The sequence below is a fragment of the Sinocyclocheilus rhinocerous genome, unplaced genomic scaffold (genome assembly GCF_001515625.1).
Source record: "Sinocyclocheilus rhinocerous isolate Xijiao unplaced genomic scaffold, SAMN03320098_v1.1 scaffold47, whole genome shotgun sequence".
NCBI lineage: Eukaryota > Metazoa > Chordata > Actinopteri > Cypriniformes > Cyprinidae > Sinocyclocheilus > Sinocyclocheilus rhinocerous.
The window spans coordinates 365,116-385,394 of NW_015633578.1; the positions used below are offsets into that span (position 1 = coordinate 365,116).

A 20,279-nucleotide genomic window follows, 5' to 3' on the forward strand; every position below is an offset into this window, starting at 1 on the left:
TGAACATTAATATGAATTCATAATTTTATTATTTTACATTTTTATACTTATTTTCTATTATTTATTAATTTATTTATATTGATATTTATAATGTATCAATTTATTATATTTATAAATAATTAACTGCCTTTAAATATTTAAGAAGAAAATATTATTATTATTATTAATATATTGTAATTATGGTCAACTACTTCATTTAATAACTTATTTTTTTATTATTATCTTCTTTAGCGTCATTAAACTTTTACAGACTGATCAAATTGTTTGTAAGCATTTAGGAAGTAGAAATAGGAAAAGAAAGAAGAAGCTCCACGTCCAGCACTGGAAGGTCTTTAACCTTTACTAAAGTTGTGATGATGATGATGATGATGATCTTAAACTAAACTAACCAGTACATGAGGAGAATCATAACCTGGTCTGACATTAACCATCAACTAAACTGATGTGTGTTTCGTTTTGTGTCTTTTTCCAGAGAGTACTCCCATCCGAGGTAAGACATCACTATAAACACAACTAACCTTAACCTAACCACTAACTAATGACTCCAGATGAGCTCAAACGGGACGGGCTGTCCTCCTCCTCCTCTTCTTTCATCCTGTGTCAGTGTGTGTGTTTCACGTGTGTGTTTAATGTCAGTGTTGGGAGTCAGACAGGTGTCGGGTTGCGCTCGGGCCACACGATTCACGCTAATGAGGACGCTGGGTAAACGTGACGCTGCTTTCCTTTCAGTCCTGATCTCATCTCCAGCGGGTCCGCTCGAATACCAACACTGACGTGACACAAACATTAGCAATAGTTCATCAAATTTACTTTTCCAACTCAGATGTGCAGTTTGGAGGTGATATCAGGACTGATGTTCGCTCCTGATCTAGATCCATGTTCATTTCATTATATCTGAAGACTATGCGATGTCTCTAACTTGAATAAAGTGCTTTTTTTTTCACAGCGAGCAGGTAGGTAAACATCAACCGTATGATTTTACATTCATATCCGGGGTAAACGAAGGGTTAACAGCTACACTTAAACTGTAATAACGATTTTGCACTGCTTTAAATTATTTTGTGAAAAAAATTTTTTAGATGTTGGTAAATTTTGTATGTTTACGGGTGCCTAAATTGCTAAAGATTGTGAGTGAAACACTATATATATATAGACTATATTGTATAGACTATATGTATATATACTATAATTTAATCATAATATTATACAATAATTTAAATGTATATAGATAGACAGACAGACAGACAGATTATAGATAGACAGACAGACAGACAGATAAATAGATAGATAGATACTTTATGAGTACATTATATTGGCTACAGCTAGTAAAGTATCCAGCCTAAAAGCTCTTTCGTAGATTACACACTCCAACATGCATATTTATAATGCAAAAACCAGCATATTAATCATTTTGCTGCTCGCTAAACTGAACGTGACTTATAACGCAGCATTTGTATAACGGGATTAGTGACCCAAGACAGAGCTCTCGCCCAGAGCAGCTTCTGCAAACTCAGGCCCAGTCTGGGCTAAATGTGCCGGAGCAGGACCGTTACACCGCGCTTTCAGGCTCCTAAACCAAGCTAAATTACAGCACGCGCGCACTGATTGGATAGCGACTTAGTTGCGTGTTTGCATGTGTCACGTAAACGTTATCTTAACTCATGCCAGTTCGGTCTGTTTGAGTTTTGACCTGTGCACCTCTAAATGACAGTCAGTGCGGCCCGTCCAACGTGGGCACGCGTCATTGGCGTCTTTATGCTAGCGCTACAAGCCAACAGATGGAAGCTGACAACAATTGCATTACGTATCGCCCCCGTGATGATGCTCTCACATTTAATGACCTTGGTGTGTGTCAGTACACAAACACACTAGTCCGACAGTCATTGCACACCAGCGTTTTAAAGCAAAAGTCCCATTTTTTTGCACTTTTTTTCACGTACCCTTTTTGCATATATTTAGAGGATTGTTTGACATAAAATATGGGAATAAGAAATATAGGAGAGGAACAGTTTAGAATAAAAAACGTACTCCTTATTGAATACTACACATTATACACCATATGCTTTCAGCTTTAGTTTAAACAGTAAAGTATAAAGTAAAATATCACAGTATGTTGGTGCTGGCATTTCAAAAATACCTTGAGTGTCTTTTTTAAAGTATTTTATTTGATTTCCAGTTTAAAAAAAAAAGAATAATACATAAAACAATATAAATGAAGCAACCATGCATTAGATATTTAGACTTGTTTTCATAAATTATATCTTGATTATAAGTATATTAAATTTATAAAAACATCCCTTATGTTTTATGCAGTGTTGTTTTTGAAGCAAGTTGTTTTTGGGTATTTTTAGATATTTTAACTGGAAAAAAGTCAAAGTACACTTTTTTTTTAATTTGCAGTATAGTTATCATCTCTGAAATAAAATCGTTATTTGGACATCTTTAATTCAGTTTCATTGGAGATTGTCTTAACTTTTGACGGATTAATCAAAAAATACGTTTAAAAAGTTTTTAGTCTTAAATGTAAAAAAAAAGTATTTTTAAAATTTAACATCCAGTTAAAATTATACAAAAATACACAAAACAAGATAAAAGTAGTTGAAGCAACACTGCATCAGTTTTCATAAATTATATCTTTATTATATGTGTATTAAATTCGTATTAAAGATGCAATTTATAAAAACATCCCTTTAATATCTTATGCGGTGTTGCTTCTGTTGTAATATATCTTGTTTTAGACATTTTTAGACAATGCAACTGAAAAATGAGTCAAAATACAAATTTTTGGCAGTATAGTTATAAAATAAAATGGTTACTTGGACATATTTAATTCAGTTTTATTTGAGATTGTCTTAACGTTTGGTGGGTCAATTGAAAAATAAATAAAAAAAGGGAAAGCATTGTGCATTCCGCATTGCATTGTGGGATGCAATATATCATCCATTGTGCTGTGCAAATCTAGCAGTCATCTCGATATTCTAAGCATTCAAAAAAAGTATGCATATTAAATCCTGCTAGCACCCCAAGTCTTCACCTCTCTCTCTCCTAATCAGTTCCACCCATTCAGGAAAAAAAAAAACAAGAATGTGGTTGATTCCACAAACAAATCAATCATGCCCAGGCATTGCCCACTAATTGAATTACACAAATGGGACTCTAGGTGCAGGAAAAAGTGTGTGTGTGTGTGTGCTGAAGATGGTCAGGCTCCTGTTGGTCGAGAGCTGTTACTGAGCCTAATCAAGCATGCCGAGAGCCGTCACATGCACACGGGCTCTAATAGACAGCTGCATGGTAGCACTGGTCACGGTTCACGGCTCCCCTCGACTCCACACCTGGCTGCCACGCTCCACGCCCCAGCAGAGCTGCCTCCTGACACGGCCTCCACTTTACAGACAGCCCAGCCTGTTTTCCCCCATGATCCGGGATTGGATGGATGACGAGAGATGACAAGACTTCATCTCCCGAGGCCATCGCTAAAGTCCGAACCGGTCACAGGTCAACGGTTACCCCGTGTCCGTCAGTCACAAGCGCACGCCAACTCCGGCTGTTCGTGACAAAAACACTTAATGGCCAGTTTAAAGGACACGGGTCGTCTTGACACCGAAGCAGCGGAGAATTCCCAAAAAGAGCTTTCTGCAGTCCGTGACTAGTTGGGTTTGCCGGCAAAGCGTGATCAGCAGAAGTCCATCAGTTGGCCTGTAGAGCTTGAGAGATTTCCACAGAATCAGAACCGCTGTCAGTCACCAAGACCTTGTGTATTTGTTCATTAAATACTTATTTGATTATACTAATTTGGTTCCACCAACAAACTCCACCAAATTCCATAAATGTACACCCCCCCCCTAATTTGTCCTGATTGTCAGTCAGCTTACACATAGTACACTCAGAAGGCATTTGAATCCGTTAATGTATTCATTATTGTTCTGCTTCAGATAATAGTTCAGAGCTAGAGGGCTCATGTTAGTTAGCTGGTTGCGTCTTGGCACAGATATTCAGAAAATGACTTCCACTTGCCTTTTATCATAAAGGGTATTGTGCGGCGTTATGACTCTTTGAGCTCGACACTATTGGTTAAAGTAAGATAATGGCTTGTTTTGTCACAAGCGGTGCCGCTAACGGAAGGCTACACAAGCAGCCTCAAAGACACCACGGGCAGGATGGATAATGGAAATTCAAAATGTAATTATACATAACAGATAATAATTGAAAACATTCTCGGTCTGAGCGAAAGGGAGATTTGAGGGAAGAGTGAGAGGGATCAAAGACATTTTGTTCAGTTTCCGACATGTTAAATGTAGTCAGGGAATGGTTTTGTTGTTGTTGTTAAAGACCCCTCTTGCGTAGTTAGCTAGTGACTGTTTGGGGGAAAAGCACAAAATGGGATGCACAGTAAGACTAGGAAAGTAACAGAGAATGTAAACACCTTAATAAGGTTAATGTTAACTTTTCCTCACTGTACCAATGAGAAGTATAGACAAAGAAATTGATAGATTTGAGAAAGACTGCTAAAGTAGGAACAGTGTCATTCCCTCCCTCCCTCAGTGAGCTTTTCCAAACCCAAGCGGAAACAGGGAAGGGAGGAAAAAACACAGCTGCAAATATGTAATGAAGTCAGTGGGGAATCGTCAATCGGCTGAATAACAAGCAGGAGTACCCAAAATAGTCCAGTTCAGGCAGGAAGGAGCCCTGAGAAAATTTGCTTGCTTTGGAGCCGCTGGGAATTAATTTGAATTTAATGAATTTGGATATGCTATGTTCCTTCCTAAGATTTCCTCAATGACATTACTCAATCATTAGCTAGCTGTTCATAGAAAAGGGCATCACACCCCACCCCAGCGAAGGCGAGAAAGAAAGACGGGGAGAATTCAGAGCTTCCCGAGAGCTTAGCACACCACTGTGGCATGGTTTATTTATCAGCCCCTGCTCCAATAACATTGAAATTCATGCCTTTTATCTGCAGTCCGAGGCTCCAGAATTGACGAGAGAAGGAGGTTGCATGCCTGGTGGAGATTTCCACCAGATTTTCCGTCAGCGTCACGTAGCACAGGTTGCACGCGAGCGGTTCCCTTTCGGCTGCGCACCTGAGGAGACTTTAGAATGCTTTCCAAGCCCACCTGCTGTCGCCCGGCCGCCCGCTGCGCCAATGTGCACATCAAACGATCCGTGTACCAGCACACACACTTTAGAAACTACCTTCCATTTTTGTCTCTCCCTGCCACGCCTCTAAACTTCCTGATCCCATCATGCTGTTGATCCGCCGCGAGCAGGTGTGAGTCATCGACCCAGAAGCCAGAATCTCATTGGCACCCAGAATGTTCCACAGGATGCAGACTGTGTGCTTAAACCACAGCGTGAGTCCCTGCTGTTGATGTCCCGCCGCCGCATGTGGCAGTAGCCGAAGGTTGACGTCTTCGTTCAACCAGAATGAACGTCTCTAGGGAGAGATGCTACCTGTCGAAAAGCAGTGGTAGAGTACTCGAAGACAGATAAAGAAGAGTTGGTGTTGGGTGGCTTAGTGGGTAAAGCTCCAGTGGTAACGGAAAGGTTCTTGGCTCCAGAGGAAAGCAGTTAACATTCCTAGTCATCTCAATCGCAGTTGCTCCGGTGGTACATTTAGGAAACCACAGGAAAGTGCGTCTAATGCTGTTAAGAGCCCTCAAAACAATTGATCACATTTTATATAATATAATGATAATGGTGCTTGCCTAAAATGTTTTCAGAGGCAGTCAGAATACCTCTTATCGAGTTTGTACTAGGATGGTTGGGTTTAGTGATTTAGCCTCAGAAAATTAGTCCCTGTTGGTAACAACAGTATTTTGGTTTGCAAAAATCATACTTTCTCATCGACTGCCTTCAAGAGTACGGCGACAAATGCAGTAGTGGCTAACTGAAGCTACTCAGCGAATCTATGTTAAGAGCCCTCGAAACAAATTATCACATATAGTAAAATAAAATGTTTTCACAGGCAGTCAAAATACCTTTTATGAAGTTTGAACTAGGGGGTTGGTTTCGGTGATTTAGCCTCAAAAAAATTAGCCACTGTTGGTAACTACAGCATTTTGGTGGCAAAAACAAACAAACAAAAAACATACTTGACAGCCCTCAAAAGCACAGCTAAAAATGCAGGAGGGGCTGACTTTCTCATGCTATTCATTGAACCCATCCCCTTTTTCAAACCCTGTAAACTTAACCCCTAGCCCCTAACCCTAGTCATTACCATGAGTAAGACCTTTAGTACGTAGGTGAATTCATGGTGAAGTTACACCGTACGTTTCTTTGAATAAGGATTTGTATGCTAAGTGGCGCTTAATATAACATTTTCAGTCTGCATGTGTTTCAGCATACATGACAATGACCTTGGTTGCATCTCAACCCTGGGGCCTAATATGGAGGAATATCTAGTGTTTATCATGTACGGCCAATAGCCATTCTCAGTTCTGCAGTAGTATCCCGAGTATTACTACAGCTCTTGGGGGACCGACAGAAATAATTCATGCCCTGGGATTTAAGTGTTGTGCTAAGCTTCAGCCCTGTGCAGCACATTTCGACATGAACTAATGGATGTTCGGCTCACAGCTCACTCTTGACCCTCACCAACTTTCCTCCCATTGGGAACGGCAGTGGTTTATCTCCTTCGACTCCACACCCTGATACTTCCCGGCACACTGATTGATGCGATCCAGCACTCCTGCGAACACCATAACATTGCTGCTAGTTCTTTTCCGTTTGCGTTTGACGGGATGCATTCAGACATATTTAGATCAGTCTAATTTTTCTTGCCTTGAGTGTGGAACTGCTCAGATTCAACACAGTGAGTTAAGCGTTAAAAGGCGAAGTTGGCTTTCAAACAGGAAAGGCCTTTGAGCAATTTGTGAGGATACGATGCTGCACCAAACATACAAAATAAAATGGTTTCTGACAGTCGTGTTACTTTCAAACCTCTAACAGTTTGCCGTCTTTTCCCTCTCTCTGTCTTTTTTCCCTGTCTTTCATCCCTTTCTTTGGGGTGCATTTTTTTGCTCTCCCAGGTGCTCTGCAGATAGAAAACACTGAGGAAACCGACCAGGGGAAGTACGAGTGTGTGGCGTCTAATGTGGAAGGCGTCCGATACTCTTCCCCTGCCAACCTGTATGTGCGAGGTAGGGAGCAACCTGGCCGTGGAGCTCATCGAAAGCCACCAATCAGAGATGCACGACCGGTCACATGACCTGTTAGATATAAACTAATAGAGTCTTTTCGAGGCACAATTTCGATACTTAATGGGTAGTTTTCAATCTTCTGTTTAACGGGCGGAAAGTTGGGTCGTACAGGTATGTTGTCTAATCATGTTTTCAGGTTGAAGAGGATGATGGTAAGTCTTGATTTTGATTGGCAGATGCACTAAACCAATCAAAATGCTAACTTATTCCAGCCACAAAGGTAAAAAGGTAAATTGTTGCAAGGTAAACAATATGCATGTTGCTAATCACATTCAAAATGTAACATGCTAACGAGTAATTGCTAAATCTAAATAATTAACAGTCTGTCTTGTTTCAGTGGTTATTTTTATAATGGAACGTCTGAGACTGTTTTAAGGCATTGCATTAGCACAGACGACTCTTGACGCTAACATTAAGAGGAGTTGAATCTCCAGGTTGATGACTCTAATAAATCGAGGCAGATGCATTTTGCACATGTATTATTTATTTAATGCATATTAAAAAAGACAGTGTATGGGATGGGTTTTACCCGCTGTGTACCAAATAACTTTGTTTTGGATAAATTATTCACTGGCCATTATAAAATGGGTCAGAGAGTTGTCTTTTCATTATTATAGCTATTATTGTTCTCCCACTAGAAAAGATGCAGACGCTCCATCTCAAAACGACGGGTATACAGTTTCAATGAAAATTCTGTCATTTACTCATGTCGACCCCCTTACTTTCATTGAATGGAGAAAAAATATCTTCTTTTGCATTCTACAGAAGAACAAATAAAGGTTTCGATTAACATGAAGGTGAGAAAATGATGACAGAATGATCATTTTCAGGTGAACAATCCATTTATTTATTAATTAATTTACAAATTATAAAATGCATAGTTGCGGCTATAAAAAAACTATATTTAATTGTGATTACCATAAATTATAAATGATTGACTATTGGTGTGTTCTATCAGTTATCACCTGTTTATTAAAGAAATATGCCACAAGAGGCCTTACTTTTGCAGTGATATTACCATGGTAAGGGTATTTTGTGCACATTATACCTTATAGCAACTCTTAACCATGGTAAAATCAGAGTAAAACTATGACTTTATGTGGATTACTGCTATTTTACTCTGTTTTTAAATATTGAAGTCATTCAATTTTATAAGACCTTAAACAGTGTTAGATGTTCAGTAACATTTGATCTGATGTCTCGTGACATTTCAGTAATTGGCCGACTGGAGATTTCTGAAATTAATTCAAATTACTGCAGCGATAATTAATTCAACATAGGTATGCTAATTTCTCACTGATTATGCGCATACTGCATTAAGACCATATCCCGTCTCCTTTTGTTTTGTTTTCAAAGCTTAATAACTGAGTACAATCAAATGTTTTCTGTTCTAGAGTTAACGGCACTTGAAATTAGCAGCTACGATGGCGGAAACAACCCGCCCATTTATCCGAGCAAAACTGCATTTACGTGTCGCATAATAGCGCAACACTTTTAGAATCGGTTGCCTTGATTGTAGCTGCTAACTTTAATGCTAATTATGTGGTTTTTATTTGTACGGTCGGTTTGATTTGGTTTGCACTTTGGGTTGTTTCATTGATTTCTGTTTTTGTGTCTTTGTTTTGTTTCTGTAATTAAAGCCACAGCGGCAGTTCTTCAGGTGGCTTAAGACCTTGTAATTTTGCATTGTTATAACATGCTTGAACTGACTCCAGTGGGCGAACGCAACCACTGGAGTGAATCAAACTGTTTGGGGTCAAAGCAGGTTAACGCGGCAGACATGTCGCGTGTCACGCAAGAAATAATCAGGCCACATCAGTCAGAGAAATGTAGCAGCTAAAAGCCTTGAGGTGGCCTTTTTTACTCTCTCTGTGTTTCCCCTATTTTTCTCTTCTCCTCATGTCATTGTGTTCTGCATCAACCCCTTTACATCCCTCAGAGCTTCGAGAAGGTTGGTGTGTTTTTTCTTTTTTCACTTTTTTTAACCCACATTAAAAACGCAAAATCAACATGTATTAAAACCTTAACCTTGACTGATCTATTGGAAGGATCATTGGCAATTTCGGAATTTAAAATGAAGCTGCTAAATAACTTTTAAATTCTGAGAAATTTGATTTAATTGCATAAACTAGTAGTAACTAACCCGCTAATTCGGGTTCGTTTTCCTTTTTTACGTTTAAGTTTGCATTGTGGGGCCGTTTCTCGTTTGCATCCTTCAGTATTGCTTTTGCCCAAAGAAAATGCTTATGCTGTCATGGAAATCTCGCATTTGAAAGTAAACCACGGACTGATGCATGATGGGAGAATGTAACTGCGCTTGCATGCCTCGAGACGCAATTCCTTTGGCTGTCGTGCTTTGTTGCATTCCTGTGTTTTCGTGAGGTTTATTATTTTTGTCCAAAACAACAATTTGAGCCTTTGTTGGCGACTCATTTAGTCCGTTCCTTGTGTTGTGGTGTTCTTGTGATGTGCACCCTTAATTTTGTCCATTTTCGACTCCCTTTCTGTTCTAGTTTCTGGTTTGTTAGATGTGGTTTGTGTTTCTGTGCACTGTCGTCTCTTGTAGGCTGTTTCTACAGACAGTTTTCCCACCATCTTCTCAATTACAAAGCCGTTCTTGCACACAAAAGCTTGCAAATTCACTTCTGCTAATTAGTTTTTTGTGCCACATGGATCATTGGCAGATATAATGATCTCCGCACTTCATGTGGCCCCCCCAGAAAACAGACTTTATTTCACAGCCACAACAAGCTAGTGATATTTCCTTGTGATGACTGACTGCCTCTTGCCCTTTCGCTGTCCGCAGGCTCAATCAAATCAGGATTTATCATCCGCTCGAGTCCTTGTTGCCAGCGTATATCTGAAGCGCTTCTTACATCACCGCAACGTGCCGTATTAAAACCCCCAAATTAGACCAGAACAAAAAGCTGGTGCTTTGTTTGTGATTCTCTCGATGCTAATGCAGCTGAGTGCAGTAATTGCACGCCTGTTTCATGTGCATATCGAAGAACCATCTACCTTTGGCTTGTAGGTAATTTAGCTGTACGTGTTGGTTGCATGTAGAGCCGTAGCAACCACTAATATTTACCATTTTTGTGATCGTCCACAGTTTTTGGGAGATTTTCAGAAACTTATATCTAAGTATAAAATATCTAAGCATACTTAAAACAAGATAAATTTACTTAAGAACCAAAACTGTGTACATTCAAAATTCTGTATTAGATAAAAATTGAGATAATGTCTTAAATTTAAAATTCATTTTTTCTTATCCAATTGGCATTTTTTTAAAGCAAAAATCTTACAAAATCTTACAAAATCTTTCAATTTAATTTAATTGAAATTTAAATTACATTTTAAATGAAGTTTAAATATCTTTAAGTTTTTTTTCTTGCGCCTTTGCTTTTCTTAACGCAAAAAAAATACATTTTATTCGTTTTTCTAAACTCCATTAACACAAAAACAAAATCTTATGAGTTTATGTCTTAAAGTTTAATTTAAATAATTTTTAAATTTAAATGTTTAAGTTTAAATCTCAATTATAATTTTTTTTCCATCTAAATAGCGTAGTTTTTTCTTGGCCCCTTTGGAATTTTTTAAAGCATAAAACATACAAAATTTGATTAGATTTATGCTTAAAACTGGAAAAGGCAATTTTCCCTAATTTTTAAATTTAAATGTTTAAGTTTAAATCTCAATTATAATTTTTTTTCCATCTAAATAGCGTAGTTTTTTCTTGGCCCCTTTGGAATTTTTTAAAGCATAAAACATACAAAATTTGATTAGATTTATGCTTAAAACTGGAAAAGGCAATTTTCCAAAAAAATTCATGTTTTATAAAAAATAAATACAAATAAAATAATAAGTAAACAAATAAACGAATTCACATATAAAACAAGTATAATTAGAGTACAAAATTTTGTTTCTCAAGTAACTTATCTTGCATACATTTACTAGAAAACAAGACAAATGTATTGAAAAACAGTTTTTAATCTGTTTTTAAAACTTTTTATATTGTACCTACAATTATGGTCACATGTGTTGCCGATAGGATTAAATATCTTGTCGCCGAATGTGGTAAACATCCCTGTGAAATATTTTACCATTCTTTAGTGGTTGCAATTCATTAATTTTTTATTTATTTTTTTGTAGCTGTACAATGATGAATCAGGCGGAAAGCTTGCATTTAGTCAGACAAGTTTGTCCAATCGTGCGGATGGCTAACTCTCGGCTGATATCTCATAGCTCTCCCCAGTGTAGTGATGTTTCAGATGGCCGTTTGTCTGTCTGTCAGGGATAATGACATAGAACAAGAGCCTCTGCTTCACTTGGCTAATGCTAACGTGTTGCCGGCTATCTCGTGATGTCTGAGACTAAATGGCTCTCTGAATTATTCTGTTTTTACAGACACTGTGTTGTTGGGAGGGGGGTGACGCCACATGAATTGAGGGTATAAATAATGAAGTGCGCTTTGCCGCTACTGTCTCTCAGGGTCTGGCATTTATTGACAGAGCTTTATTTTTCATATCCGGCTGTTCCCACTGTGATATCTGTGCCCCCTGTACCCTGATAGCTTGTTACTGCTGCCTAGCATGTAGATAGTGTAACAGAATGAACGTATTAGCTTTCCCTAGCTGCATGTTAATCGGACTGTACAGTTAGCAAAAACAAAAATACATTTTAAACATTAAAGAAATGTAGCGGTGCTAGTGGCTAACATGCTGTAGCTTGAAAATGAGACTAGCAAAACATTTTCAGTTTTTGTGAGCTAATGTTGTGCTGCAAAAAAAAACAAAAAAAAAACATTCAATTCCATTTGCAGCTTTAATGGCTAGCCACTCTTTTCAAATTTCTCTCTATATTTTTTGACTAGATCTTCTTGTTAGCTGTCTACCTCAGGCGTGGAAGTTAATTGCCTCCGTATGGCAAAATCCCCCTCTGAGCCTAGACTTATCTAGTTCTCTTCTATTTCACGCCGAATTAATAACAGAAATTACGATTCTTCTTGTTCCAATGAAGTCTCTAATCTTTCATTGTTGCCGCCTGACAATGAAGCTCTCAACTGTTCCTCCATTCAACTCCACATAATGCCAAAATGTTAAGGATTCAAGATCCCAGAATGTTTCCAGGGCATTATTAATAGTAATTAGTCCCCGAGACGAGTAAAGCGAGACCTCACAGATCCACTCCGAGATGCTGGAAGACTGAGCTGTACCGAATGCCATGCTAAATGCTATGAGGATGTTCGGTGCATGCGCATGTAGATGCATGTGAACCCCACTGCTACCACTTTGGGTTGTGTTGCATGTCCTTGCATGCTGTTTTGGTGTACAAATAGAAATGCAAGCTAGATCACACCCTCTACTTGTCAGAACGAAGGCTAACTTTGATCCAAATAAGTGTCATAAAGAGGCAGTTTTTTTTGCCAAATCTAAAATGCAGTTCAGCCTCAGATTTTCACTAAGCGCTACTCATGCATTGACCAGACAATCAGGAGGTAGTGTTTTACAAATGCTCCATTTTTCATTACTAGAACTAGTCCGAACCCCAACTGAGGCTGCTTTGCATTGCAGCGGCAGAGGTGTGTGTGTGTGTGTGTTATAATACGGGAAAACCCTGCCGTCTACATGCAAATGGCCTCGCTACCTTCAAGCGAAATGGATTATTGCAGGTTTTGGACATCAAACAGGGTGTAATCTCAGCTTCAAGGTGACATTAAAGGCTGCGCAATATTTTGGTTTCCCTTCCTACCTTAATTTTGGGGCTGGACAGACTGTCTCACCAAAATGGCCACGAATGTCCACCTTCGAGCGAGGCACTCTTTGGCCTTTTTATTTTGTCTTTCTCTGTCCGTTATAAGACCTCTTGAGTTGTCTTTCTCTCCACATTGGGCTTGAAATGGGATTTCGTCTCTGGACCTCAAAGAGATCGCTCTCGGCCTGCTGGGCTCCTGGTCGTATTGAATGAGGAGCATGTCCGTCCAATTGGACTGTTGTATATTCCTCTGAGTATCACAGTGGAGAGCACCATCGCACATCAAACGTCAGGATTTGAGCTATAGGGCCATGTGTCAGGACTTAGATAAAGCCCAGAATGGCTTCATGCAATGGCATTTCAAAGGCCGATGCATCGATAGCGGCAGCCGTAAATGTCGACATGCATCTGAAAACATTAGACCCGCTTATGATTCCCCCTTTTGCCACAGTTTATTTGAGCGCGATGCTTTGTTGCCTGTGACTTTGAAGTTGCCAGGCTCCTCACGGTCTTTTCAAATGGTTGTCCCGTTTCGAAAATGACCCGATTGTGTCTGACTTTTCATTATAATTGGGAACGTTCAAGTGCAGATTGAGCATGCAACAATAGGATGAATGACTCACAAGGTGAAAGGTTGCAGCCCTCATTCGCTCAACTACCTTAGCAATTGGTCAAACCGAATTTGACAATAGGAAAACGAACTTCAGCTTTTAGCCTCTTGCAGACTTGATTAAAGAACGGCCAAATGTTGCATCGCCCATTTTGAGGCCCACACACAAAATGTGCCAGCAGAACTCATATAGCATGTGTTTATTTAATATATTGGCTTATTTAACATATTTACCACATTTTACCATATTTATTTCCCTAAAATCAGTGCAGGAAATGCAAAAGCATCAGCAAATTACGTCTGGGCCTTTCCATCATTAATCTACACTAGAAGAATCGCTCTCGTCTTGTCATTGTCACGTTGCACTATGTTCTGTCACTGTTAAAACACACCTGCACTGCGATTATCTGTGTGTGCTGTGTCGAATTCACCAATTCCGACATTTCAGTTGTGTGGATTCCCTAAAATGTTGCACTTGGGGAGGGTTGCATGCCTCAATTATGTGTTGACTGTAGCTGTAGGCCTGGTTGATAGTTTGGTGCCGTTCTGTTGATGTCATTCCTGCAATCACAGTCATGCATGCACATTGTGATACGTGGGCTGCCCTTTCAACTTTGTTGAACATTTGTTCAATATGCATTTATATGGGGGTGAGGGTCGTTTTCAGTATGCCATTGTTTATTTTAATGTTGTTTTTGTTTTCTAAAAAAATCAAGAAGTATTTTTCCTTAATTAAAGGAGTGATCCAGGTTCAGTGCAAATGAAGCTCTGTTGCACTTGTGGCGTAATGTTGATTACCACAGAAAATAATCTATGGAAAATAATTTAGAGGCACACCATTTAAACCACATTTTTTAAAATAATAATAAAACATTGTTTAATAAAAAAAATAAAAAAATTAATTTAAAAAATATTTTATTTTAATTTTTTTTATGGAAGTCATCATTATGCCTCCAAATGCTATGGATAGAGCTTGACTTCAATATACCTGGACATTTCCTAGAAATAAATTACTATTTTAATTAATTAACTTAAATTAGTTTTAAAAAATCAGTATCAAAATAAATTTAAATAAATTTATTATAAAATGTATTAACACACTGTTAAATATTATTATAAATATTATACATTTATAAACTAATGATATAAAGGTAACTTGATTATGAAATGGATTGAGTTATAATGTGATTTTCACTCACTGGACACCAACCGAGGTCATCCATCACACTGGCTCTCTGAAACTGAATATATTCATGTTTAATTATTGCTGTAAGCTATAGATACAGAATTTAGAATGTAACGCTAGAGCCTGTTGCCTTGACTATAACAGTATTTCTAAATGTAAAAGTACTTAGTAATGTTTATTTTCAAAAAGTTTTTAAAATTCTACATTTTGGCGCCAACATTCAAACTAGATTTAAACCCACTGAACTTTCGATGGTGTTTAATTACAAATTCAAGACTTTATGCTCTTTGGCTGCTGTTGTCCGAGGCGATGGTGAGAGGTTATTCAAGCCCCATTGTGAGAGAAGTCAAACCAACATGCTTTTACTCCAGTTGGCCCAGGGTTACAGTCTCCTCTTTGCCCCAATCCCCACCTCTCACTCCCCGTGTTATTTCCCTTCTGTCTCTGTCCCACATGTAACGTCCACCACTTTGTCCTTCCAGTCTGTCCGGCCCCGTCTGCTGTCTTGCAGCCTAGGTCTTGTTCTGCCTTGTGCCCTGTCTCTACCAGTTGTTCCTGTCCTCGTTTTGTCTATGTGGGGTTGTTAATTTTCTTTTTTTTTGTATTAGTTTGGTTGTTTGTTTGTTTTCTGAGCTAGCCCTAGCACCCATTGCTGTCCCTCTGTCTTTCCTTTCTCCTCTTGCCAAATGTAAATGAGGCATGACCCCCTCACCACCCACCATCTTATGACACACCTAGCACTACACTACTTCCTGTTTCATTGTCATTTTACATCCACCGACGTCAATAAGGCAGTTGCCTTGACAATTCTTGGGGAAACCAATCTATAAAGTTTGACACAATTCTAAATTTTACATGTAATAGGTAGCACTTCTTTAACCTGAATGCTATTGCTTTATTGCTAGTAACGTCTGTATACTAATTGTAAGTCTATTCCAAAACCTTGCAAGAAAACTAACTAGATGTATAAACATGCACCTAATACCCAGTGTTTTATAAGCAACTTTATGGAGATATCTAGTTTTGGCTAAGTGATAAGATAGAATTGCATGTATCCTTCTGATAAAAGGTCAATCAAAGAATCCACCCAAAAGGTCAAAAGCGGAAGGTTTATGGAATAATTTCATTCAAGATGTTTCAGTCTAATTAAAAATGTACTGCTTTGCCCAATATTTGCATCAGACTTGGAAACGGTTGTGAGTTGGGTCTTTGGAGTATTTGTGTATTTAGAAAGTTCCCTTAGAAGGTAACGGCCTAGGCAGCTTGCTAGGTTTTGGAACAGAGTCTGTATTTTAGAGTCATTTAAGTTTCCATTGTTTCTTGACTTTTCAACGAGTGATGTCAAAATAGCAAGGTTACCAAGAATGAACATGCCAGACAGGCTATGAAAGAAGCCTGTTGCACAACCTGGCCAACTCCATCTCTGCCATAAATCATATCCAACCCTTTCCCCCAACAGATCCTTCATCTTTTCTCTCGTGTGTAGGTTTGGCATCTCAGTAGTTGAGGTGCATCGCTGTCATCATCGTAGACTAGCATCTGTATCAGTCATGTGACCTTATTTGGTCAATTTGTAATCATTTTCTTTCTGTTTCTTGTTTTTGTTTTTATGTGTGTGATAGTTAGTTGAGTTGAACTGACAGCTACTTTATTGACTGAATCCAGAATTTCCGCTGTAAATTGTTACGTCTAGCCAGGACCGCAATGTGACAATACGATCCTGTCACATTACGTCATATTGGCTGGAGACGATAAAAAGCCTTTCTCTGCATTGAAGTGGGTTTCCCCCCCCTCGTTCCCGTTTCCCAACCCTTCCCTTTCTTCCTCTTTCTTGCTCTTTTGCGCGTTCTATTCTCTTATATTTCTCTTTTTTTCCTCTCCAGTTGTCTTTTGTCCGGGCATGCTAGCGACCCTTCAGTTATATTCCTCTATGCATTTTATCTCAAATTCTTCTCTCTGGTTTTATTGTTCCCATTTACTCTTTGGTTGACCTCTACCTATTTCTGCATGATGTCTGTGAAAATGACAGCTGCATCTATCAATGGAAGCGTGTCAGAACTTAAAAAGGCTTTGTCTAGTTGATCTACTCTCAACCACAAAAATCTGATTAAGGTTTCTCATCTTTAGTCCCTCTTGAAGGGATTCACCTCTACTAGTGCATGTACGTACCAACATGTACGTACAGTTGTGTATATGTAAGGTTTCTTTAGCATGGGCAGATTTTTAAAAATTGCAAAAAAGTTTTGTTCTTCACACTATTCTATACTCTTGGAGTATTTTCTATTCACACTATAAAGCGTTTCTGCTTTTTAACAGTAATGCATGCTTTTCATTTTGTTTACTGTAGTTACAAGCCACATAGAGATCTAATTTTAAAGATGAGAAACTCATAATAGATTTTTGTGCAATTAATTGTGCTGTGATGGGTCAAATATTGGTCAATGGAACCTTGTTGCTATGAACTTGTTGCTTTAATGTCAATCTATATTGTTGGTGAAGCAGTTCTGTTAATTTAGTTACTTTATAATTATTTTAATTTGTATAAACCAAAATGTTTGTGAAGTTTTAGTCTCATTTGTTTTTTATAATTTGTTGTCCTCTCTTTAGACAACATCATGTACGTTCTAAAGAAAGGCTCATTTTCATCTACGTGTCATTACCTTTCTCTTTTTCTTATCGCCATTCCTCCGCCCTTTGCAGTTCGTCGCGTGCCCCCACGTTTCTCCATCACGCCCCCCACCATGCAAGAGATCATGCCAGGTGGTAGCATTAACATCACTTGCGTCGCCGTTGGCTCGCCCATGCCCTACGTCAAGTGGATGCTTAACTCTGAGGACCTGACACCCGAGGACGAGATGCCAGTGGGCAGGAACGTTCTGGAGTTAAACGACGTCCATGAGTCGGCCAACTACACCTGCATGGCCATGAGCAGCCTGGGCATCATCGAGGCTAATTCCCAGATCATTGTTAAATGTAAGAATCCACTGACTCCTCCAAGGTCACTCAAAGGTTCTCTGGTCAAAAGAAATTAAGAACTAAACCAAAGCAAGTATTTCAAATGGTGTCAAGTAGGACTGCACGATAAATCGAAATGGAATCGAAATCGCGATTCGACAGAAGCTGCGATTGTCATGCGTATCTTTCAGTGAAGCACGGTTCTGTGATCAGCAGTAAATCTCCATCCAAAGGCCAGAGGGCGCTCTCGCGCTGAAACTCCAAATACGCCTAGCAGAAGAAACCTGGGAAATGCCTATAGCGGTAGCTGGATAAACAGAAGATTTAACTGCTTTTATTGATTCAACGTGACTAATAAACACACGATTATGACAATATATGGTTTATCTGAGATATTATTATTATAATTTTCATTATAATAAAGTATATTTATGATGCAATGCCTTTATCACTGCTTAGAATACTATGAAATATGTTGCGTGCCTTATTCTGTGTAAGAAGCCACATCATCTCACAGAAGGATTTATTTCAAACACTCGACTGACGTTATGAAGTGAGTTTGGAGTAAAAATATGTTATTAAATGTGGTATTTTCACATGCTTGCAGATGGAGCAGCATTTACTTCACAGAGCCGTTGCGCATGACAATCGCATTTGATTAATCGTGCAGCCCTAGTGTCAAGTCCCAGTATTGGATGTTTACGTCTACGGTATTTTCTTATCCCGCCCTGCAGCCTTGCCAAAACCTCCAGGTACTCCTGTTGTAACCGAAACTACCGCCACCAGTATCACCATCACCTGGGACAGTGGCAACCCTGAGCCCGTCTCCCATTACATCATCCAGTATCGTGCCAAATCTCCCGAGAGCAAGTTCGAGACCGTGGAATCCATCACCACCACTCGCTACAGCATTGGAGGACTTTCTCCGAACACCGATTATGAGATCCGGGTGTCAGCCTACAACACCATTGGCCAAGGCCCGCCCAGTGAACCGGTTGAGGCTAGGACTGGAGAGCAAGCTCCCGCCAGCCCACCATGCAACATCCAGGCCCGTATCATCTCCCAGAACACCATGATGGTACGCTGGGATGAACCCGAGGAGCCCAATGGACAGATCAAGGGTTATCGGGTCTACTACACCATGGACCCATCTCAGCCCATGAGCATGTGGCACATCCACAATGTACAGGACAGCGTGATCACCACCATTCAGAGTCTGGTGGCCACTGAGACCTACACCATCAGAGTGTTAGCCTTCACGTCAGTAGGAGATGGACCCTTCTCAGATCCCATTCACGTCAAAGTGCTTCAAGGAGGTTAGTTTGTCAATTTTTAGTGGTTATTTTCAGTGTTGGGTGAGCAAAAGATGTAGCAAGGAGAGTTTCACAATTGAAGAATATTTGTTGCTAATATTGGGCGATCTGATTGAATTTATTGAATTTGAATTGAATTTAGAGATTGATAAAGTCTGTTTTCAGTGTTCAGTGGGCTAACAATGTAGCAAGGTGAGCTAAGTGATTGAAAAATGTCTGTTGTCATGTTTGTTGGGCTAACAATGTACAGTAGAAAGGGGAGTTTTGCAATTGGAAATGCACATTGTTTGTATTGGTTGAGCTAATGGCGTAGCAAGGTGAGTTTCACAATTGAAAAATGTCTGTTGCTAAAACTGGGTGAACTAATAGTGTAGCAAATTGAATTTAGCAATTGAAAATGGCTTTTGTGTTTGGTGGGCTAAAGATGTAGCAAGGTGAGTTTAGCTATTGAAAAAGTCTGTTTTCAGTGATTAATAGGCTAAAGATGTAGCAAATTGATTTAAGGTCTCTGTTGTCATTCTTGAGTTAACCAAATATGTAGCCAAAGATAGTTTAGCATTTGGAAATGTAGTCAAAAACAACAGGTTAGCGATTGGGTATGTTTGTTTTCAAAGTTTGCAGGATTAGTTAAGCAATCGTAAATGTCATTATAAATGTATTTTGTTTTCAGTGTCACTAAAATGTAAGTACGCTACTTTATCTGGGTTATTGTTCTAACTCCGTTGCCACTGGGTAAATGTTTGCTCTACCACATTCACTAAATATACAGTTGTAAATCTCTGTTTGTTTATTTAGTTTCATGTCTATTAAACTATCAACACTGGCTCCATTTGTAGTCCCTGGACAGCCGACCAACTTCCAGGTTGGTGAGGTGTCAGACACGAGTGTTGAGCTAACATGGGAACCGGTCTTCGAGAAGGAGGGAATCATCAGTTACGAACTGCATTACAGCGAGGGCAGGCAGGAATCTCAGGTGCCTTCTCAACAACAAACCTTCTCAAATATGTTGTCAGGACCACTGTTGCACATGTCATTAGCAGTAACGTTATTATTTTCGGCCAAACAGGTAAAGAAAACATTCGGCCCAACCTCTTCCTATGTGGTGCAGGGTCTACGTGCAAATACAGAGTACTTCTTCTCTCTGGCTGCCGTCTCCAACAAAGGCATTGGAGCCTTCACCAACGAAATATCCCAAAGGACATCCCAAGCCAGTATGTAGTCCATTTCCTTTCCTAGGGACCCGAATGAAGGGGGGGGGGGGGGTC

General features: G+C 39.2%; 1 protein-coding gene across 1 annotated transcript in view; it reads left to right on the forward strand.

Annotated features, from left to right (window-relative positions):
- LOC107744651 (receptor-type tyrosine-protein phosphatase S-like) overlaps positions 1–20,233 on the forward strand; it is a 50,885-nt gene extending 30,652 nt beyond the window's left edge. Inside the window, exons 5-11 of the mRNA XM_016558457.1 lie at positions 473–490; positions 7,029–7,139; positions 9,139–9,150; positions 17,447–17,719; positions 18,436–19,017; positions 19,851–19,987; positions 20,081–20,233. Of these exons, the coding sequence (XP_016413943.1) occupies positions 473–490; positions 7,029–7,139; positions 9,139–9,150; positions 17,447–17,719; positions 18,436–19,017; positions 19,851–19,987; positions 20,081–20,233 (1,286 nt within the window). The remainder of the gene's footprint in view (positions 1–472; positions 491–7,028; positions 7,140–9,138; positions 9,151–17,446; positions 17,720–18,435; positions 19,018–19,850; positions 19,988–20,080) is intronic.
- The last annotated feature ends 46 nt before the right edge of the window (positions 20,234–20,279 follow it).